Source organism: Lampetra planeri, unplaced genomic scaffold (genome assembly GCF_965212315.1).
Source record: "Lampetra planeri unplaced genomic scaffold, kcLamPlan1.2.h2 scaffold_203, whole genome shotgun sequence".
Lineage (NCBI taxonomy): Eukaryota > Metazoa > Chordata > Hyperoartia > Petromyzontiformes > Petromyzontidae > Lampetra > Lampetra planeri.
Genome location: NW_027614786.1, coordinates 1 through 23,882, shown reverse-complemented (window position 1 = coordinate 23,882; position 23,882 = coordinate 1). Strand labels below are relative to the sequence as shown.

The 23,882-nt window shown below is 55.5% G+C and overlaps 1 protein-coding gene across 5 annotated transcripts; it reads right to left on the bottom strand.

The window, feature by feature from the left end:
* Positions 1 to 10,123: 10,123 nt before the first annotated feature.
* On the bottom strand, positions 10,124 to 22,733 carry LOC144740297 (uncharacterized). 5 transcript variants are annotated; one of them, XM_078623167.1, is made up of 6 exons: positions 19,715 to 19,992; positions 18,988 to 19,664; positions 16,463 to 16,566; positions 15,206 to 15,437; positions 14,646 to 14,711; positions 10,124 to 10,593 (listed from the first exon to the last, which is right to left on the bottom strand). In XM_078623167.1, the coding sequence occupies exons 2-6, from the start codon at positions 19,113 to 19,115 to the stop codon at positions 10,494 to 10,496; spliced, it is 630 nt and encodes a 209-aa protein (XP_078479293.1). In that variant the 5' UTR covers positions 19,116 to 19,664; positions 19,715 to 19,992; the 3' UTR covers positions 10,124 to 10,493. The 5 variants fall into 5 exon arrangements, with proteins under 5 accessions (XP_078479293.1, XP_078479295.1, XP_078479297.1 ...); XM_078623169.1 differs by having other exon boundaries at positions 18,988 to 19,568; XM_078623171.1 differs by lacking the exons at positions 18,988 to 19,664; positions 19,715 to 19,992 and adding an exon at positions 22,319 to 22,733.
* Between the last annotated feature and the right edge of the window lie 1,149 nt (positions 22,734 to 23,882).

Here is a 23,882-nt window from a genome sequence, read left to right as displayed (position 1 = left end):
AGATCCCACGACAGCCCTGAGCTCCCCCGAGATCCCACGACAGTCCTGAGCTCCCCCGAGATCCCACGGCAGCCCTGAGCTCCCCCGAGATCCCACAGCAGCCCTGAGCTCCCCTGAGATCCCACGACAGCCCTGAGCTCCCCCCGAGATCCCACGACAGCCCTGAGCTCCCCCGAGATCCCACGGCAGCCCCGAGCTCTCCCGAGCTACTACGACAGCCCTGAGCTCCCCCGAGATCCCACGACAGCCCTGAGCTCGCCCGAGATCCCACGACAGCCCTGAGCTCCCCCCGAGATCCCACGACAGCCCTGAGCTCCCCCGAGATCCCACGACAGCCCTGAGCTCCCCCCGAGCTCCTACGACAGCCCTGAGCTCCCCCGGGATCCCACGACAGCCCTGAGCTCCCCCGAGATCCCACGACAGCCCTGAGCTCCCCTGAGATTCCACGACAGCCCCGAGCTCCCCTGAGATCCCACGACAGCCCCGAGCTCCCCCGAGATCCCACGACAGCCCTGAGCTCCCCCGAGATCCCACGACAGCCCTGAGCTCCCCCGAGATCCCACGACAGCCCTGAGCTCCCCTGAGATCCCACGACAGCCCTGAGCTCCCCCGAGATCCCAGGACAGCCCCGAGCTCCCCCGAGACCCTACGACAGCCCTGAGCTCCCCCGAGATCCCACGGCAGCCCCGAGCTCCCCCGAGATCCCACGACAGCCCCGAGCTCCCCCGAGACCCTACGACAGCCCTGAGCTCCCTCGAGATCCCACGGTAGCCCTGAGCTCCCCCGAGCTCCCCCGAGATCCCACGACAGCCCTGAGCTCCCCCGAGATCCCACGACAGCCCTGAGCTCCCTCGAGATCCCACGACAGCCCTGAGCTCCCCCGAGATCCCACGACAGCCCTGAGCTCCCCCGAGATCCCACGACAGCCCTGAGCTCCCCCGAGATCCCACGACAGCCCTGAGCTCCCCCGAGATCCCACGACAGCCCTGAGCTCCCCCGAGATCCCACGACAGCCCTGAGCTCCCCCGAGATCCCACGACAGCCCTGAGCTCCCTCGAGATCCCACGACAGCCCTGAGCTCCCCCGAGATCCCACGACAGCCCTGAGCTCCCTCGAGATCCCACGACAGCCCTGAGCTCCCTCGAGATCCCACGACAGCCCTGAGCTCCCCCGAGATCCCGCGACAGCCCTGATCTCCCTTGAGATCCCACGACAGCCCTGATCTCCCCCGAGATCCCACGACAGCCCTGAGCTCCCCCGAGATCCCACGACAGCCCTGAGCTCCCCCGAGATCCCACGACAGCGCTGAGCTCCCCCGAGATCCCACGACAGCCCTGAGCTCCCCCGTGATCCCACGACAGCCCTGAGCTCCCCCGAGATCCCACGACAGCCCTGATCTCCCCCGAGATCCCACGACAGCCCTGAGCTCCCCCGTGATCCCCCGGCAGCCCCGAGCTCCCCCGAGATCCCACGGCAGCCCTGAGCTCCCCCACCTGCCAATGCCGAATCTTCCCCGATGGTTCCCTCCTGTAATTATCCCCCATGACCACTTGGCCACGCACTGTTCCTACCCCCCGCACGGTGTTCATACAAGCGCCGTCTCTCTCTCTCTCTCTACACAGTCCCTACAGAAAGATGCCTTGGTGGTCAAGTTTCAAGTTCAAGTTCATGTATTAGGTATAGCCCTGTGAGCCATTCGGCTCTTGAATCGGGTGCAACCGCAACAAACAAAAAACATGAACAAGAAAACATCTTAAAGTCAATATGTGACTGAGTGCAAACAGAAAATCCAAGAAAAGACAGCAAAATATTGCAGAAAAATCACCATACACCAACGCTGTGTGCAAAAATCCCAGTGGGATTCAAGTCAAACAACAACAACAACAACCACAAGACAACTCAGATTAAGGCCATCAGTCTCACTCTGTACTACAACAAACAAACATGGCCAAACCAAAAAACTTTTCGAAAATCACCAAAATAAAGCCATAAAAGCAATGAAACAGTGATCATAGGAACTGTGACCGAATTTTCACAATAAACGATGTAAACAACATGTACTACCAAACCCTGCAGCCATAGCTGGCTGCATAGAGGGGGACCTTTTCATAGAGGGGGACCGCACAGACTGTAACTACAGGGGCATCTCCCTCAATGTGTTGGGAAAGGTCCTGGAAAGCATTATTCAACATTCGCTTGCCAGGCGCGCCGAGGAGAGGCTTGCAGAGCCCCAATGTGGTTTTAGGCTAGGGCGGTCCTGCACAGATGCCATACTTTGTCAGTCTGTTACAGTAGAGGTGTAGATTATTTCAAATGGACATACAGTGAGGGAATTAAGTATTTGATCCCCTGCTGATTTTGTACGTTTGCCCACTGACAAAGAAATGATCAATCTATAATTTTAATGGTAGGTTTATTTGAACAGTGAGAGACAGAATAATAACAAAATCCATAAAACGCATGTCAAAAATGTATACATTGATTTGCATTTTAATGAGGGAAATAAGTATTTGACCCCCTCTCAATCAGAAAGATTTCTGGCTCCCAGGTGTCTTTTATAAAGGTAACGAGCTGAGATTAGGAGCACACTCTTAAAGGGAGTGCTCCTAATCTCAGCTTGTTACCTGTATAAAAGACACCTGTTCACAGAAGCAATCAATCGATCAGATTCCAAACTCTCCACCATGGCCAAGACCAAAGAGCTCTCCAAGGATGTCAGGGACAAGATTGTAGACCTACACAAGGCTGGAATGGGCTACAAGACCATTGCCAAGCAGCTTGGTGAGAAGGTGACAACAGTTGGTGCGATTATTCGCAAATGGAAGAAACACAAAAGAACTGTCAATCTCCCTCGGCCCGGGGCTCCATGCAAGATCTCACCTCGTGGAGTTGCAATGATCATGGGAACGGTGAGGAATCAGCCCAGAACTACACGGGAGGATCTTGTCAATGATCTCAAGGCAGCTGGGACCATAGTCACCAAGAAAACAGTTGGTAACACACTACGCCGTGAAGGACTGAAATCCTGCAGTGCCCGCAAGGTCCCCCTGCTCAAGAAAGCACATATACATGCCCGTCTGAAGTTTGCCAATGAACATCTGAATGATTCAGAGGACAACTGGGTGAAAGTGTTGTGGTCAGATGAGACCAAAATTGAGCTCTTTGGCATCAACTCAACTCGCCGTGTTTGGAGGAGGAGGAATGCTGCCTATGACCCCAAGAACACCATCCCCACCGTCAAACATGGAGGTGGAAACATTGTGCTTGGGGGGTGTTTTTCTGCTAAGGGGACAGGACAACTTCACCGCATCAAAGGGACGATGGACGGGGCCATGTACCGTCAAATCTTGGGTGAGAACCTCCTTCCCTCAGCCAGGGCATTGAAAAAGGGTCGTGGATGGATATTCTAGCATGACAATGACCCAAAACACACGACCAAGGCAACAAAGGAGTGGCTCAAGAAGAAGCACATTAAGGTCCTGGAGTGGCCTAGCCAGTCTACAGACCTTAATCCCATAGAAAATCTGTGGAGGGAGCTGAAGGTTCGAGTTGCCAAACGTCAGCCTCGTAACCTTAATGACTTGGAGAAGATCTGCAAAGAGGAGTGGGACAAAATCCCTCCTGAGATGTGTGCAAACCTGGTGGCCAACTACAAGAAACGTCTGACCTCTGTGATTGCCAACAAGGGTTTTGCCACCAAGTACTAAGTCATGTTTTGCAGAGGGGTCAAATACTTATTTCCCTCATTAAAATGCAAATCAATTTATACAAATTTTTGACATGCGTTTTTCTGGATTTTGTTGTTGTTATTCTGTCTCTCACCGTTCAAATAAACGTACCACTAAAATTATAGACTGAGCATTTCTTTGTCAGTGGGCAAACGTACAAAATCAGCAGGGGGTCAAATACTTATTTCCCTCACCGTAGGGTGGTAACCACCGTCACTCTCTAGCACCGACTCTCAGTGACCCGAGAGTGACCCAGCCAGACGGGCTACTGGCAGGTCCGCCGACTGGAGGCTTGACCCTTCTTGGCGTCTTGACGATGTATCTTCATTCTTCATACCGACAGCCCCGAACACAGAGATGAGGCCGCTTTTTCTTGGTTCTTTCGGTAAAGTTTTTCCGTAAAATCTAGACTTCACCGAAATACTTGGTGGCAAAACCCTTGTTGGCGATCACAGAGGTCAGACGTTTCTTGTAGTTGGCCACCAGGTTTGCACACATCTCAGGAGGGATTTTGTCCCACTCCTCTTTGCAGATCTTCTCCAAGTCATTAAGGTTTCGAGGCTGACGTTTGGCAACTCGAACCTTCAGCTCCCTCCACAGATTGTCTATGGGATTAAAGTCTGGAGACTGGCTAGGCCACTCCAGGACCTTAATGTGCTTCTTCTTGAGCCACTCCTTTGTTGCCTTGGCCGTGTGTTTTGGGCCATTGGTCTCTGTAGGGTGGTAACCACCGTCACTCTCTAGCACCGACTCTCAGTGACCCGAAAGTGACCCAGCCAGACGGGCTACTGGCAGGTCCGCCGACTGGAGGCTTGACCCTTCTTGGCGTCTTCACGATGCATCTTCATTCTTGATACCGACAGCACCGAACACAGAGATGAGGCCGCTTCTTCTTGGTTCTTTCGGTAAAGTCTAGACTTTACCGAAATAACCAAGAAGATGAATCCCTGCAGTTACGAAAGCTTTAAATCGAAAAATGAGTCCGCTTATAGAGTGGATACCTCGGTATACGTCGTTAATTCGTTCCAGAAGGTAGGAGGACTTATACCGAAAATGGCGTAGAACAAACGAATTGTTCCCATAAGAAATAAAGGGAAATGAAATATCTTCTTGGTTCTTTCGGTAAAGTCACGTAGAAGGGAAATAATAAAAATAAAAATAAAACATAATAAAATACAATTCTCACGACGTTTCGGCCACAACGCAAGCAGCCGTCCTCAGGTGAAGAACAGGTCTGTCGGAAAGACAGCTTCTGAATGAAAAACTTGTGGCCGAAACGTCGTGAGAATTGTATTTGATTATGTTTTATTTTTATTATTTTATTATTTCCCTTCTACGTGACTTTACCGAAAGAACCCAGAAGATGAATCCCTGCAGTCACGAAAGCTTTAAATCGAAAGGAAATAATCCGTTCCAGAGTATAAGAAATGATATTTTATACGGCATATTATACGTTAATGGGGTTGTATAAAATGATGTAGACACATCTTATTACTAAAATGCAAACATAAATTAAAATAAATGCATAAATAAATTAAAATAAATTTAAACACAAATAAAATGTAACGTCACTTTACCTCGCTGAGAGGAGTTGATAGCCTCCTGGTGTTCATCTCCTTGGTTCTTTCGGTAAAGTCACGTAGAATGGAAATAATAAAATAATAAAAATAATAACAATTGTATTTGTATTATTTTATTATTTCCCTTCTACGTGACTTCACCGAAAGAACCAAGAAGATGAATCCCTGCAGTCACGAAAGCTTTACATCGAAATCACTACAGTAGTATATACTGACTATAGTAGTATGTACTGACTCTACAGTAGTATCTACTATCACTACAGTATCTTCTTGGTTCTTTCGGTAAAGTCATCACGTAGAAGGGAAATAATAAAATAATAAAAATAAAACATAATAAAATAATTCTCACGACGTTTCGGCCACAACGCAAGCAGCCGTCCTCAGGTGAAGAACAGGTCTGTCGGGGAGACAGCGTCCTTCTACGTGACGACTTTACCGAAAGAACCAAGAAGATGAATCCGTGCAGTCACGAAAGCTTTAAATCGAAATATAAGCCTCCTGGTGGTGAGGAAGAGGAGATGTTATTATTTTGAAGGAAAGTCTCCTTCCATTAAAACTTCAGGAAGCTGAAATTCTGGGGTGGTTTTTTCTCTTTTCTGTCTTTTTTCTTCTTGACTTGGACCTGGTTGAGGCTCACCACGTTTGAGTTTTACTCAAAACCTGCCCGTTGAAGTTTGTTTTTGCCTTCTTCTAAGAATGTTCCTGAAGTGTGACATTGTCTGGTCATTCCACACAACCCTGCTACGGATTGTTAGAGCCGTCACAGGATTGTGTACGCGGTGACTCACCCAGACCCACACAAGTCCTAGCAAGACGTCGTATCCCAAGCAAGACGTCGTATCCCAAGCAAGGCATCGTATCCCAAGCAAGGCGTCGTATCCCAAGACGTCATATCCCAAGCAAGGCGTCGTATCCCAAGATGCCGTATCCCAAGCAAGACGTCATATCCCAAGCAAGGCGTCGTATCCCAAGCAAGGCGTCATATCCCAAGCAAGGCATCGTATCCCAAGCAAGGCGTCGTATCCCAAGCAAGGCGTCGTATCCCAAGCAAGGCGTCGTATCCCAAGCAAGGCGTCGTATCCCAAGCAAGGCGTCGTATCCCAAGCAAGGCGTCGTATCCCAAAACGTCATATCCCAAGCAAGGCGTCGTATCCCAAGCAAGGCGTCGTATCCCAAGACGTCATATCCCAAGCAAGGCGTCATATCCCAAGCAAGGCGTCGTATCCCAAGACATTTTTTCCTCGTCAAAACACGACGTATACCAAAACGGTCCACGACCTTCGTTCATCCACGACCTTCGTTCGAGAGCCCTTTCCAAAACCCCTCGGCTCCCACGTGCCCCCTAAAGTGGCCCCCTAAAGTGCCCCCCCCCCACCACCAGGTTTCCGTCCAGACCCGGCCCTAACGTCATTCCCGCCTCGAGCCAGGATGACGTCATGTGTCACTAAGAGGTGGGGCCTTACCATCAGCCCCACCAGAAACGAAGCACCTGCCTGGGTATTTTGTACCATCGGACACTCCACCCCCACAACTCCCAATTGGTGATGGGGCAGTTGTGGAGAACGAAAAATTTCCCACCAAGACCACCCACCAAGGCCACCCACCACACCCACCAAGACCACCCACCAACACCACCCACCAACACCACCACACTCACCAAGACCACCACACCCACCACGACCACCAACACCACCACACTCACCAAGACCACCACACCCACCACACCCACCACACCCACCACGACCACCCACCACACCCACCACGACCATCCACCAAGGCCACCCACCAACACCACGACCACCAACACCACCACACCCACCAAGACCACCCACCAACACCACCACACTCACCAAGACCACCACACCCACCACGACCACCCACCACACCACCACACCCACCACGACCACCCACCACACCCACCACACCCACTAACACCACCACACTCACCAAGACCACCCACCACACCCACCAAGACCATCCACCAAGGCCACCCACCAACACCACCCACCAACACCACCACACTCACCAAGACCAGCACACCCACCACGACCACCAACACCACCACACTCACCAAGACCACCCACCACACCCACCAAGACCACCCACCAACACCACCCACCAACACCACCACACTCACCAAGACCACCACACCCACCACCACCACCCACCAACACCACCGACCAACACCACCACACTCACCAAGACCACCACACCCACCACGACCACCAACACCACCACACTCACCAAGACCACCACACCCACCACGACCACCCACCACACCCACCACGACCATCCACCACACCCACCAACACCACCACACTCACCAAGACCACCACACTCACCAAGACCACCCACCACACCCACCAAGACCACCCACCACACCCACCAAGACCACCCACCAAGACCACCCACCACACCCACCAAGACCACCCACCAAGGCCACCCACCAACACCACGACCACCAACACCACCACACTCACCAAGACCAGCACACCCACCACGACCACCAACACCACCACACCCACCAACACCACCACACCCACCACGACCACCCACCACACCCACCACGACCATCCACCACACCCACCAACACCACCACACTCACCAAGACCACCCACCAAGACCACCCACCACACCCACCAAGACCACCCACCAAGGCCACCCACCAACACCACGACCACCAACACCACCACACCCACCAAGACCACCCACCAACACCACCACACTCACCAAGACCAGCACACCCACCACGACCACCAACACCACCACACTCACCAAGACCACCACACCCACCACGACCACCCACCACACCCACCAACACCACCACACCCACCACGACCACCCACCACACCCACCAACACCACCACACTCACCAAGACCACCACACCCACCACGACCACCCACCACACCACCACGACCACCCACCACACCCACCACACCCACTAACACCACCACACTCACCAAGACAACCCACCACACCCACCAAGACCATCCACCAAGGCCACCCACCAACACCACCCACCAACACCACCCACCAACACCACCCACCAACACCACCACCACACTCACCAAGACCAGCACACCCACCACGACCACCCACCACACCCACCAACACCACCACACTCACCAAGACCACCACACCCACCACGACCACCCACCACACCACCACGACCACCCACCACACCCACCACACCCACTAACACCACCACACTCACCAAGACAACCCACCACACCCACCAAGACCATCCACCAAGGCCACCCACCAACACCACCCACCAACACCACCCACCAACACCACCACCACACTCACCAAGACCAGCACACCCACCACGACCACCAACACCACCACACTCACCAAAACCACCCACCACACCCACCAAGACCACCCACCAACACCACCCACCAACACCACCACACTCACCAAGACCACCACACCCACCAACCAAGACCACCACACCCACCACGACCACCAACACCACCACACTCACCAAGACCACCACACCCACCACGACCACCCACCACACCCACCACGACCATCCACCACACCCACCAACACCACCACACTCACCAAGACCACCCACCAAGACCACCCACCACACCCACCAAGACCACCCACCACGCCCACCAAGACCACCCACCAAGGCCACCCACCAACACCACGACCACCAACACCACCACACTCACCAAGACCAGCACACCCACCACGACCACCACACCCACCAACACCACCACGACCACCCACCACACCCACCACGACCATCCACCACACCCACCACACCCACCAACACCACCACACTCACCAAGACCACCCACCAAGACCACCCACCAAGACCACCCACCACACCCACCAAGACCACCCACCAAGACCACCCACCAAGGCCACCCACCAAGGCCACCCACCAACACCACGACCACCAACACCACCACACCCACCAAGACCACCCACCAACACCACCACACTCACCAAGACCAGCACACCCACCACGACCACCAACACCACCACACTCACCAAGACCACCACACCCACCACGACCACCCACCACACCCACCAACACCACCACACCCACCACACCCACTAACACCACCACACTCACCAAGACCACCACCCCCACCCACCCACCAAGACCACCGACCACACCCACCAAGACCACACACCACCACCACCCACTGCACCCACTGCAACCACCACACCGACAAAATGACACGGACAAGACGTTTGTAAATTGGCGACATGGACCGGCGTCTTTCTTTTATTGTTTGACAAGGAAGTTAATATTCCAACTCAATATGAAAACTCTGTCGTTTGTCTGTCCGTCTGTCTGTACGTCTGTCTCCCGTCTCTTGCTTCATCAGCCATCCCCACCCCCCCCCCCCCCGTGTCCTCCTCCCCCCCCCGTGTCCTCCTCCCCCCCCGTGTCCTCCTCCCCCCCCCCCCGTGTCTCCAGACGAGACTCAAAAAGTAAAAAAAAACAACGAGCTACAGAACAGGCGTCACAGCTTGTACACCTCTACAGAGACCCTCACTCACAGCTACCGCTACAAAAACTACAAACTACAGCCGCTGAAGCTACACACACACAGCCAGCGACCCATCATCTCAGCCGTGGCCGCTAAACTCTCTCCTGCGGAAACGTGGCGGCCAGATCGGGGTGAGCGTGGGGGCGAGGGCTATTGAGCGTGTGGGTGAGTGTGTGGGTGAGTGTGTGGGTGAGGGTCATTGAGTGTGTGTGAGCGTGTGGGTGAGCGTGTGGGTGGGTGAGCGTGTGGGCGAGCGTGTGGGCGAGCGTCTAGTCGCGAGGGTGAGCGTGTGGGTGAGCGTGTGTGTGGGTGAGCGTGTGGGCGAGCGTCTAGTCGTGTGGGTGAGCGTGTGGGCGAGCATGTGGGTGAGCGTGTGGGTGGGTGAGCGTGTGGGTGAGCGCGTGGGGCGAGCGTCTAGTCGCGAGGGTGAGTGTGTGGGTGAGCGTGTGGGTGAGCGTGTGTGTGGGTGAGCGTGTGGGCGAGCATGTGGGTGAGCGTGTGGGTGGGGTGAGCGTGTGGGTGAGCGTGTGGGCGAGCGTCTAGTCGCGAGGGTGAGTGTGTGGGTGAGCGTGTGGGTGAGCGTGTGTGTGGGTGAGCGTGTGGGCGAGCGTCTAGTCGTGTGGGTGAGCGTGTGGGCGAGCGTGTGGGCGAGCGTGTGGGCGAGCGACTAGTCGCGAGGGTGAGTGCGTGGACGCTCGTGGCTGGGTGAGCGACTCTTCAGTTTGTCGAGAGACGGTGAGCGAGACTTGGAGGACGACTGCCGCTTCCTGCAACACACACGGCACGGCAACCACACTCAGCACCGCGCTCGGCACCGCGCTCGGCACCGCGCTCGGCACCGCGCTCGGCACCGCGCTCGGCACCACACTCGGCACCACACTCGGCACCACACTCGGCACCACACTCGGCACAGCAACTCAGCACCACACTCAGCACTCCCCACTCAGAACTCAGCATCACAAAGATCCCCCGTGTAGCCTGTAACACTGTTGGGGCCAGTGCACACACAACACAATAACCGCCATTCGCCACTAAGTGGCGGTGACGTCACCACGACGCTTGCGCCAGGCCATGTGCACCTTGAGGCCACGTGAAGTGTCGAACGCCCGCTGGCAGGAGGTCACGGGGCAGACCCAGCAGGTGCCACGGGTCGACTGACCGAGATGACCGAGATGACTGGCTGATGCACCACCTGTGCCCCCTACTGTGCCAACTTGCTGTGCTTTAGCCACCCGGCGCTCCGCTCGTTGTTGTGAGCGTCGCTCCTCCACCCTCCGTTGTTGCTGGAGGGCGACTGCCTCCAACTGCCCAGTAGCTTCCTTCACGAGCCTCCTCCACTGAGGCCGATCTTGACACCGCTGGTACCAGTCATCGGCAAGTCCACTCAGCTCCACGTCCTCCTGTACCACGTCACTCCAGCTCTTCTCTAGCCCGTGCCGCGCCCGTTTAGACCCCTCTATCCAGCCGAACAAAAGCTGTTTAGGCATGCGGTGGCTGGGCATGCGGGCTACATGACCCAGCCAACGCAGCCTTTGCCTGCCGGAGGAGCTCACCGATGGGACTTTGCCCAGATCTTTTCAAGGATTTGTGAGCTCCTCACACAATCCAGCCTGGTTAAACCCAGGATGGATCGTAGGCAGGCCAGCCTAAATATTTCCAACTGGCAAAGATGTTCCATTAGGGGGTCCACGTTTCTCAAGAAGGGAGGGAATTACTGTGGCCGAGAAGACCTGAAGCTTCGTGCGGAGCGACAGACCAAGTAGCTTCCACACAGCGTTACGCAACCGATGAAAAGATAATTCCGCTCGACTGATTCGGAGTGAGACCTCTGCTGCCAAACCGGAGCCGGTCATAAGCACACTGCCCAGGTATGGGAAACTCTCCACTCTCTCCACAACTGCCCCATCACCGATTGGGAGTTGTGGGGGTGGAGTGTCCGATGGTACAAAATACCAAGGCAGGTGCTCAGTTTTGGTGGGGCTGATGGCAAGGCCCAACCTCTTAGTGGCACGCTCCAGTCTCAGCAGCAGCGTCTCCAACTCCTCTTCTGAATGAGCAGCTATTACCAAATCATCGGCATACATAACATGGTTGACCAATAGGGAGCAATCCCTTGATCGCACCGGGGCGTTGATCAGCCTCCCATTATATCTGTACCAAATGGAAATTCCCCTGGTACAGCTATTGAAGGCTTCACGAACTACACGGTCAAAATAGATGTTAAATAATGTGGGAGCCAGAGGAAATCCCTGTCGCACCCCAAGGTGTACAGGGAAAGGCTCTGAATCCCGGCCACGTAGTTTTACCCGGACCCGCTCACCATCATGAAGGTCCTTAATGATCGTGAGCAGAGGATCAGGGACTCCGAAAGTACGAAGAACAACCCAGAGCCCAGGCCTACTGATGGTATCATAGGCCTTGACCAGGTCAATAAAGCAGAGATGTAGGTCTTGTTGGAATTCCCTACACCTCTGCTGTAGCAGACGGACAGAGAATATGGCATCTGTGCAGGACCGCCCTTTCCTGAAACCGCATTGGGGTTCCGCAAGCCTCTCCTCAGCGTGCCTAGCAAGGCGATGTTGAATAATCCTTGCCAGGACCTTTCCAGGCACACTGAGGAGTGAGATGCCCCTGTAGTTGTTACAGTCTGTGCGGTCCCCCTTCTTACAGAGGGGGACCACCAGGGCATCCTTCCAATCCTGCGGAACCCGTCAAGTGGTCCAGACTGTTGTTATGATGTCATGTAGGGCAGTCTGTGCACAAACGCCACCCTCCCTCAGCATTTTGCTTGGGAGATCATCTCTGCCCGGTGCCTTTCCTGGTCTCAGACTCCGGATCACCTTCAGTACTTCCTCAACAGATGGCACCTCAGCCAGCCACTCACACAGGGGGTGACCTCTTCCAATATTTGAGGCACCGCAGCCTCAGCAGGGGTATCCCCACTTTGTGCCGTGATGTTTTCCAGGCTGAGGGAATTCCCCTCCCCCAGGACCTCACAGAAATGCTCAGCAAAATGGCAAACCTGTTCCTGGGGGTCGGAGATTGGATCACCATTTTTTCCCCTGATGATGGTAATAGGTGTGGCGCTGCAGGTTACTTTTTTGATGGAGTTAAATAGTGATTTGTGATCGCGGGCCACTGAGGCAGACTCCATCTCCTCAGCAACCCGCGACCACCACCCATCCTTGCAGCGCCTTACGGCTCTCCGAACCTCCGAGCGAAGGCTGCGGTAAACCTCCTCATTCTCTGACGTGGGATGCTGTAGCCGATGAGTGGGCCTGTCACTTTTTCTCAATTAACCTGAACACCTCCTCTGTCAGCCAGGGTTTCTGGGGAGGTTTGGACCACGTACCCAAAGCAGCCATTGCAGCTGCATGAGTCACAGTCCTAAATCTCGCCCATTTACCCTCAACATCAGCAGGAGTGGGGGACGATAGCAACCCCAGCCGCAAGCGATGATGAAATTCTCACTTGCAACTTTCATCAGCTAGCTGAGACCATGCCACTATGGGTTTGAATGGGGTCCTGGGTGTACACCCACCACCGGAGTGGAAGAATGGCAGGCGCATCTTACAGATGACTAGTCGATGGTCAGAGGGCAGATCAGCTCCACGGTAGGTCCTGGTGTCAAGGACATGGGCTCGCATCCGCTGGTCCGTCACTATGTAGTCCAGCAGATGTTCTTGCTTGGACCCGGCATGCATCCATGATGTTGTGTGGATGCGCCGATGCCGGAAGAGCGTGTTGGTAATTACAAGCCCATGGGCTGCACAAAAATCTAGCAGCCTCCTGCCGTTGTTATTGAGCTGATCTGGCCCATGCCTTCCAATCATTCCAGACCAGGTGCCAGCATCATGACCAACTCGGGCATTGAAGTCACCCAACAAGATGACTCTGTCCCGAGTGGCCACTTTAGCCAGTACCTGTGACAGGAGGTCATAGAAGGCATCTGTTCAAACGGCTTTGCCTGCATCCCTCCACGGATGTTCGTCTTCGGTGGGGGCATAAGTAACCACGACCACCACTCCTCGCCTCCGGTTGATGGGAAGGCGAGCCCAGAGTAGCCTGGGGCTTACAGCTTCTCACACCTCACCGCCACGCTCCCACGCCCCCTTCATTCTTTTGTTCAAAAGAAGAGCCACTCCCTGTTGTTTGGCAGTCTCCTGCCCCGAGTAGAGGACTGTCCACCCCTCATGGTGGCAGGAGCCAGAGCCGGTCCACCGAACCTCCTGAATGCCACAGAGATCCAGGAGGTACCGGTCCAGCTCCCGACAGAGGAGTGGCAGCCTCTCCTCCGCAGTGATCGCTCGAACATTCCACGTGGCCACCCGCAGTGAGTAGTGGTGGTAGTGAGCAGCAATATTAGTGGTGGTGAGTAGTGGTGGTGAGTAGTGGTGGTGAGTAGTGGTGGTGAGTAGTGGTGGTGAGTAGTGGTGGTGAGTAGTGGTGGTGAGTAGTGGTGGTGAGTAGTGGTGGTGAGTAGTGGTGGTGAGTAGTGGTGGTGAGTAGTGGTGGTGAGTGGTAGTAGTCGTGAGTAGTGGTGGTGAGTGGTAGTAGTCGTGAGTAGTGGTGGTGAGTGGTAGTAGTGGTGAGTAGTGGTGGTGGTGAGTGTAGTGGTGAGTGTAGTGGTGAGTGCTAGTGGTGGTGGTGAGTAGTTGTGAGTAGTTGTGAGTAGTGGTGGTGAGTGGTGGTGGTGAGTAGTGGTGGTGGTGAGTAGTGGTGAGTAGTGGTGGTGAGTAGTTGTGAGTAGTGGTGAGTGGTGGTGAGTGGTGGTGAGTAGTGGTGAGTAGTTGTGGTGAGTGGTGGTGGTGGTGAGTACTTGTTGTTGTCGGGTGAGCGGCTGCCGCTCTCTCTCCGTTTCTTGGGGGTCTCACTGCGAGATTTCCTACAGAGACAGCGGCCACCAGCGTGTCACTATGTGTGTCACTTTGTGTCACTGAGTGTGTGTGTCACTGTGTGTCACCGTGCTAGTGTGTGTCACCGTGCTAGTGTGTGTCACCGTGCTAGTGTGTGTCACCGTGTGTGTGTGTCACCGTGTGTGTGTGTCACCGTGTGTGTGTGTCACCGTGTGTGTGTGTGTGTCACAGTGTGTGTGTGTCACAGTGTGTGTGTCACCGTGTCAGTGTGTGTCACCGTGTCAGTGTGTGTCACAGCGTGTGTGTCACCGTGTGTGTGTGTCACCGTGTGTGTGTGTCACCGTGTGTGTGTGTGTGTCACAGTGTGTGTGTGTCACCGTGTCAGTGTGTGTGTCACCGTGTCAGTGTGTGTCACAGCGTGTGTGTGTCACCGTGTGTGTGTCACTGTGTGTGTGTGTGTCACAGCGTGTGTGTGTGTCACACCGTGTGTGCGTGTGCGTGTCACCGTGTGTCACAGCGTCACCTGCGTGGCGAGTACGAGCGGCGCCGCCCCCCGCCGGCGCCGCGCTCTCTGCGTGGAGCGGGTGCGGGCGAGCGTGGTGAGCGTGGCGAGCGTGGTGAGCGTGGTGAGCGTGGTGAGCGTGGTGAGCGCGAGCGGCGCCGTGGTGAGTAGGAGCGCGAGCGCGAGCGACGCCGCCGCTCGTCGTAGCGCGGGGAGCTGCGGCGTCGCTCCTTCGTCTTCATCTGGTTCGGGGCTGGGGGACACGCAGAGAGATACACACATTGATACACACATACATATACACCCACACAGATATATACATATACACACAGATACACACAGAGGCATACACAGAGAGATACACACACACGCACAGAGAGAGAGATACACACAGATATACAGAGATATACAGAGAGATACACACACACAGATACACACACACACAGATACACACACACACAGATACACACACACAGACATACACACACATAGATACATATACACACACACAGATACATACACACATATATACATACACAGATATACACACACATACATACACACACATACAGAGAGATACATACACACAAATACACACACAGAGAGACACACATACACACACACAAATATACACACACACAGATATACATACAGAGAGATACACACACACAGAGATACACACACATAGAGATACACATAGATATACATACACACACAGACATACATATACAGATATACATACACATGTAGAGATACAGAAACACACACCACCACAATCACCACACCAACCACCACCACACTCACCACCACACTCACCACCACACTCACCACCACACTCACCACCCATCACACTCACCACCACACTCACCACCCATCACACTCACCACCACCACACTCACCACCCATCACACTCACCACCACCACACTCACCACCACCACCACACTCACCACCCACCACACCCACCACACCCACCACACCCACCACCCACCACACCCACCACACTCACCACACTCACCACCCACCACACCCACCACACCCCACACTCACCACCCTCACCACCCACCACACTCACAACCACACTCACCACCCACCACACCCACCACACCCACCACACTCACCACACTCACCACACCCACCACCCACCACACCCACCACCCTCACCACCCTCACCACCCACCACACCCACCACACCCACCACACCCACCACACCCACCACCCACCACACTCACCACCATACTCACAACCACACTCACCACCACCACCACGGTGATACTCACTCTTGCGGTCTCCCTCTGCGAACTGGATCTCGATCTGACGCCCGCACACCCACTTGCGGTCCAGGTTGTACATGGCGTCCTCGGCGTCACGGACATCCTCAAACCTGGAGCCTCCACGTTAAGGACAACCTCACCTTGCCAGCAGCAGCAGCAACAACAACAACAGCAGCAGCAGCAACAACAACAACAGTGGTAGCAGCAGTGGTAGCAGTGGTAGCAGTAGCAGCAGCGGCAGTAGTAGCAGCAGCAGCGGCAGTAGTAGCAGCAGCGTCAGTAGTATCAGTAGTAGCAGCAGCGGCAATAGTAGCAGTAGTGGTAGTAGCAGTGGTAGTAGTAGCAGCAGTAGTAGCAGCAGCAGTGTTAGTAGCAGCGGTAGTAGCAGCAGCGGTTTTAGCAGCAGCAATAGTAGCAGCAGCGGTAGTAGCAGCAGCAGTAGTAGCAGTAGCAGCAGTGTTAGTAGCAGCGGTAGTAATAGCAGCAGTGTTAGTAGCAGCGGTAGTAGCAGCGGTAATAGCAGCAGCAGTGTTAGTAGCAGTGGTAGTAGCAGCAGCAGTGTTAGTAGCAGCGGTCGTAGCAGCAGCAGTGTTAGTAGCAGCGGTAGTAGCAGCAGCAATAGTAGCAGCAGCGGTAGTAGCAGCGGTAGAAGCAGCGGTAGTAGCAGCAGTGTTAGTAGCAGCGGCAGTAGCAGCAGTGTTAGTAGCAGCAGCAGTAGCAGCAGTGTTAGTAGCAGCAGCAGGTGGTGGTGTCAAGAGGTAGGGCGTGCATGCAGAGGTTGACACATCCCGCACAAACACTGCAACAATAACCACAACGACCACATCACCACCACCATCAGATCATCACTTCCATCACCCAGCACTACAATGTCCACCTTCATCATAAGACCTCTCCCAGGACACACTGAGGAGTGAGATGCCCCTGTAGTTGTTACAGTCTGTGCGGTCCCCCTCCTTAAAGAGGGGGACCACCAGGGCATCATTCCAATCCTGCGGAACCCGTCCAGTGGTCCAGACTGTTGTTATGATGTCATATAGGGCAGGCTGTGCACAAACGCCACCCTCCCTCAGCATTTCGCTTGGGAGATCATCTCTGCCCGGTGCCTTTCCTGGTCTCAAGTCCCCGGATCGCCTTCAGTACTTCCTCAACAGATGGCACCTCAGCCAGCCACTCACAGGGGGTGACTTCTTCCAATAAATGAGACATGGTAACCCTAGCAGGGTCATCCCCACTTTGCCCCGTGATGTTTTCTGAGCCGAGGGGTTTCCCCTCCCCCAAGATCTTAAGGAGAAATATGCTCAGCAAATGTGCAGGCCTGTTCCTGGGGGTCAGAGATCAGATCACCGTTCTTTCTCCTGATGGTGGTTGATAGGTGGTGACGCTGCAAGTTACTTTTTTTATGGAGTTGAAAAGTGATTTGTGATCGCGGGCTACCGATGCAGACTCCATCTGCTCAGCAACCCGCGACCATCACCCATCCTTGCAGCGCCTCACGGCTCTACGAACCTCCGAGCGAAGGCTGCGGCAAGCCTCCTCATTCTCTGACGTGGGATGCTGTAGCCGATGAGAGTGGGCCTGTCGCTTTTTCTCAGCCAGACGGAACAACTCCCTCACCCATTTCCCGTCGGCATCAGGAGGAGATGGGGGACGATGCCAACCCCAGCCGCCTGCGACGATTCAATTCTCGCTTGCAACTTTCATCAGTTAGCCGAGACCAGGCCCCACTGTGGGTTTGAATGGGGTCCTGGGTGTACACCAACCACCGGAGTGGAAGAATGGCAGGCGCATCTAACGGATGGGTCAGTGGGCAGATCAACGGAGATCAACTCCCACGGTAGGTCCTGGTGTCAAGGACATGGGCCAGCATCATCCGCCGTTGACTACGTATGGTGTGAAAGAAGTTCACTACACATATGTACATACATGTAGTCCAGCAGATGTTCTTGCTTGGACCCCATCCATGATGTTGTGTGGATGCGCCGATGCCGGAACAGCGTGTTGGTAATTACAAGCCCATGGGCTGCCCAGAAATTAAGCGGCCTCCTACCGTTGTTATTGAGCTGATCTGGCCCATGCCTTCCAATCACTCCAGACCAGGTGCCAGCATCATGACCAACTCGGGCATTGAAGTCACCCAACAAGATGACTCTATCCCAAGCGGCCACTTCAGCCAGTACCATAGAAGGCATCTGACTCACCGGCCTTGCATGCATCCCTCCACTGATGTGCATCTTCGATGGCGGCATCAATAACCACCACCACCACCACCACCACCCCCATCATCACCACCACCACCACTCCTCGCCTCTGGTTGATGGGGGAGTAGCCTGGGGCTTACAGCTTGCCACACCTCGCCTCCACACTCCCACCTCTACATTTCACCACATCATTCACCATCACCCCATCACCCACCCCATCACCCACCACACCACCCACCACCACGACCACCACCACACCACACCACCCATCCACATCAACGCCCTCCCTCCCCCTCCTCTACCCACGTGTGGCCGTGCCTCTCAGGATACTCGGCGCCTCTCCCCCCCCCACCACCACCTCGCTCGCTACGAGAGCCACGGGGAGAGACCCCCGCCTCCTCCTCCCCTCCTACTCCCCTCAAGAGCCACCACCACCCCCCTCGCTCTTTGGGCTTCATGGGAGGGGGGCGTGGGTGGGGTGGACAACAGCCTTGCCAATCGGCAGGGACATCTCCACCACCACCACCACCAGCAGCAGCAGCATCATCATCAGCATCAGCAGCATCAGCAGCATCAGCAGCATCAGCAGCAGCAGCGTCAGCACCACCACCACCAGCAGCATCAGCAGCAGCATCAGCAGCAGCATCAGCAGCTGCAGCATCAGCAGCATCAGCATCAGCAGCAGCAGCAGCAGCAGCAGCATCAGCAGCTGCAGCATCAGCAGCATCAGCAGCACCACTACCACTACCACCAGCATCAGCAGCAGCAGCGTCAACTAAACCAAATGCAAGGCGCTTGTGCCAGGCTTGAGCCTTGCTTGGTGCTTGAGGCAGGCCTTGGGAGAGAGGCGGGGGACCTTGCTTGGCACCTTGCTTGGCACCTTGCTCTTTGACCTTGCTTTGCTCTTTGACCTTGCTTGGCTCTCTGCTTTGAACTTTGACCTTGCTTGGCTCTCTGCTTTGACCTTGCTTGGCACCTTGGCCTTTGACCTTGCTTTGCTCTTTGACCTTGCTTGGCTCTCTGTGCTTTGACCTTGCTTGGCACCTTGGCCTTTGACCTTGCTTGGCTCTTTGACCTTGCTTGGCACCTCGGCACTTTGCCTTGCTTTGCTCTTTGACCTTGCTTGGCTGTGCTTTGACCTTTGACCTTGCTTGGCTCTGTGCTTTGACCTTGCTTGGCACCTCGGCACTTTGCCTTGGTTTGCTCTTTGACCTTTGACCTTGCTTGGCACCTCGGCACTTTGCCTTGCTTGGGGGGCCTTGCTTGGCACTTTGCCTTTATCTTGCTTGAGGCTCTGGCCTTGCTTGGCACCCCTTGGCCTTTGACCTTTGACCTTGCCGCGTTAGCGTGCCTCTAACCCTGCCGAGCTCCATGCCCCCCCCCACTTTGTGACAAACTGGGTGGGGGGCACACGGCACGGAGGCATCTGGGACGACAGAGACACAAACGGCAGTCAAAGGGGTTTACCTCCCCCCCCAAAACCCTGCACCCTCGGGCCCCCCCCCCTCACCAAGTACGCGGTGACACGCGGTGACACGCACACACGCACACAGACACGCACGCACACACAGACACGCACATAGACACAGACACGCATCACCACGGCTACACGACCCTACGACCCCAACTCACCTGCTGGGGTCTGGGGGGATCACCCCCCCTCATCCCCCACCCCCGTGTGTGCGTGCGTGTGCGTGCATGTGTACGTGTGTGTGCGTGTGCGCGCGTGTGAGTACGTGTGCGTGCGCGTGTGTGCACGTGTGTGTACGTGTGTACATGTGTGCGTGTGCGTCTGTGCGTGCGCGCACGTGCGTGTTTGTGCGAGCTCTTGAGGCTGGCAGTCCCACCCCCACCACCTCTTTTGCCCGCGGTGGTGACGGTGGTGGTGGTGATGATGGTTGTGGTGATGATGGTGGTTGTGATGATAATGGTGGTGCTGGTTGCGATGGTGGTGGTGGTTGCGATGATAGTGGTGGTGCTGGTAGCGATGGTGGTGGTGGTTGTGATGGTGGTGGTGGTTGCGATGATGATAGTGGTGGTGGTTGCGATGGTGGTGGTGGTTGTGATGATGGTGGTGGTTGCGATGATGATAGTGGTGGTGGTTGCGATGGTGGTGGTGGTTGCGATGGTGGTGGTGGTAGCGATGATGATAGCGGTGGTGGTTGCGATGGTGGTGGTGGTTGTGATGGTGATAGTGGTGGTGGTTGCGATGGTGGTGGTAGCGATGGTGGTGGTGGTGGTAGCGATGGTGGTGGTGGTTGCGATGGTGGTGGTTGCGATGATGGTGGTTGCGATGATGGTGGTTGTGATGATGATGGTGGTGCTGGCTGCGATGGTGGTGGTTGCGCTGGTGGTGGTGGTTGTGATGATGATAGTGGTGGTGGTGGTAGCGATGGTGGTGCTGGTTGCGATGGTGGTGCTGGTTGCGATGGTGGTGGTTGCGATGATGGTGGTAGCGGTTGCGATGGTGGTGGTGCTGGTTGCGATGGTGGTGGTGCTGGTTGCGATGGTGGTGGTGCTGGTTGCGATGATGATAGTGGTGGTGGTTGCGATGGTGGTGGTGGTTGCGATGGTGGTGGTGGTAGCGATGGTGGTGGTGGTAGCGATGGTGGTTGCGATGGTGGTGGTGGTTGCGATGATGATGGTGGTGGTGGTTGTGATGATGATGGTGGTGCTGGCTGCGATGGTGGTGGTGGTTGCGATGGTGGTGGTGGTTGTGATGATGATAGTGGTGGTGGTGGTAGCGATGGTGGTGCTGGTTGCGATGGTGGTGCTGGTTGCGATGGTGGTGCTGGTTGCGATGGTGGTGCTGGTTGCGATGGTGGTGCTGGTTGCGATGGTGGTGCTGGTTGCGATGGTGGTGCTTGCGATGGTGGTGGTTGCGATGATGGTGGTAGCGGTTGCGATGGTGGTGGTGCTGGTTGCGATGGTGGTGGTGCTGGTTGCGATGGTGGTGGTGCTGGTTGCGATGGTGGTGGTTGCGATGGTGGTGGTTGCGATGGTGGTGGTGGTTGCGATGGTGGTGGTGGTTGCGATGGTGGTGGTGGTTGCGATGGTGGTGGTGGTTGCGATGGTGGTGGTGGTTTCGATGATCATAGTGGTGGGTGCGATGGTGGTGGTTGCGATGATCATAGTGGTGGTTGCGATGGTGGTGGTTGCGATGATCATAGTGGTGGTTGCGATGGTGGTGGTGGTTGCGATGGTGGTGGTGGTTTCGATGATCATAGTGGTGGTTGCGATGGTGGTGGTGGTGGTTGCGATGATCATAGTGGTGGCATTGCTGGTTGCAATGATGATAGTGGTGGTGGTTGCGATGGTGGTTGCGATGGTGGTGGTGGTTGCGATGATGATAGTGGTGGTTGCGATGATGATAGTGGTGGTTGCGGTGGTGGTGGTTGCGATGGTGGTGCTGGTTGCGATGGTGGTGGTGGTGGTTGCGATGATGATAGTGGTGGTGCTGGTTGCGATGATGATAGTGGTGGCATTGCTGGTTGCGATGATGATAGTGCTGGTTGCGATGGTGGTGGTGGTTGCGATGGTGGTGGTGGTTGCAATGCTGGTTGCGATGGTGGTGGTGCTGGTTGCGATGATAGTGGTGGTTGCGATGGTGGTGGTTGCGTTGCTGGTGGTAGCGGTTGCGGCGGTTGCTGGTAAAGGATATTGCACGTAAGCGAATCCGCGTGGCCGCCGCGTGTAGTAGTCAAGCGGAATGTACACATCTACGATGGGGCCATAGCGACCAAACTCGCGCCTCAAGTCCTCGGGCCTTCAACAACGATAGCAGGACAGGGCACAGGGCGCGGTCAAAATACCACTCACTCACCACTCACTCGCTCACTCACTCACTCGCTCACTCACCCGCTCACCCGCGATAACAGGACAGGGCACAGGGCGCGGTCAAAATACCACTCACTCACCACTCACCCGCTCACCACTCGCTCACTCACCACTCGCTCACCACTCACTCGCCGCTCACTCACTCGCTCACCACTCGCTCACTCACTCACCACTCACTCACTCGCTCACCACTCGCTCACTCACTCACCACTCACTCGCTCACTCGCTCACCACTCGCTCACTCACTCACCACTCACTCGCTCACTCGCTCACCACTCACTCGCTCACTCGCTCACTCGCTCGCTCGCGATAACAGGACAGGGCACAGGGCGCGTCAAAATACCACTCACTCACCACTCGCTCACTCACCACTCACTCACCACTCACTCACTCACCTGCTCACTCGCTCACTCACCACTCACTCACTCGCGATAGCAGGACAGGGCACAGGGCGCGTCAAAATAGCACTCGCTCACTCGCTCGCTCACCACTCGCTCACTTACTCACCACTCACTCACTATAGCAGGACAGGGCACAGGGCGCGGTCAAAATACCACTCACTCACTCGCTCGCTACTCACCCACCGCTCGCTCACCCACCGCTCGCTCACTGCTCACTCACCACTCACTCATCACTCACTGCTCACTCACCACTCACTCATCACTCACTGCTCACTCATCACTCATCACCCACTGCTCACTCATCACTCATCACCCACTACTCACCGCTCACTCACTCACCACTCACTCATCACTCACTCATCACTCACCGCTCACTCACTCACTCACCACTCACTCATCACTCACTCATCACTCACCGCTCACTCACTCACTCACCACTCGCTCACCAACAACAACATTAGCCACTAAGTGGCGGTGACGTCACCACGGCGCTTGTGCCAGGCTATGTGCACCTTGAGGCTACCACGTGAAGTGTCGAACGCCCGCCGGCAGGAGGTCACGGGGCAGACCCAGCAGGTGCCACGGGTCGACCGACTGCTGACTGAGATGAGTGGCGGATGCACCACCTGTGCCCACCCCCCCCTACTGTGCCAACACACCTACCACTCACTCATTCATTCACTCACAGGGCGGTCAAGATCCCACACTCACTCACCACTCACTCCTCACCACTCACTCACTCACCACCTCACTCACTCACTCACCACCTCACTCACTCACCACCTCACACTCACTCACCACCTCACTCACTCACTCACCACCTCACTCACTCACCACCTCACTCACTCACTCACCACCTCACTCACTCACTCACCACCTCACTCACTCACTCACTCACCACTCACTCACTCACCACTCACTCACCACTCACTCACCACTCACTCACTCACTCACCACTCACTCACCACTCACTCACCACTCACTCAC

Excerpts from the sequence above, each read along its gene's own strand:
- LOC144740297 (XM_078623167.1), bottom strand. The coding sequence starts at position 19,115 with ATGAAGCCCAAAGAGCGAGGGGGGTGGTGGTGGCTCTTGAGGGGAGTA. Across the intron at positions 15,438-16,462 it reads CGCAGAGGGAGACCGCAAGA|CCCCGAACCAGATGAAGACG; the intron begins GTGAGTATCACC and ends CGTGTCCCCCAG. Across the intron at positions 14,712-15,205 it reads CGCTCGTACTCGCCACGCAG|GAAATCTCGCAGTGAGACCC; the intron begins GTGACGCTGTGA and ends CTGTCTCTGTAG.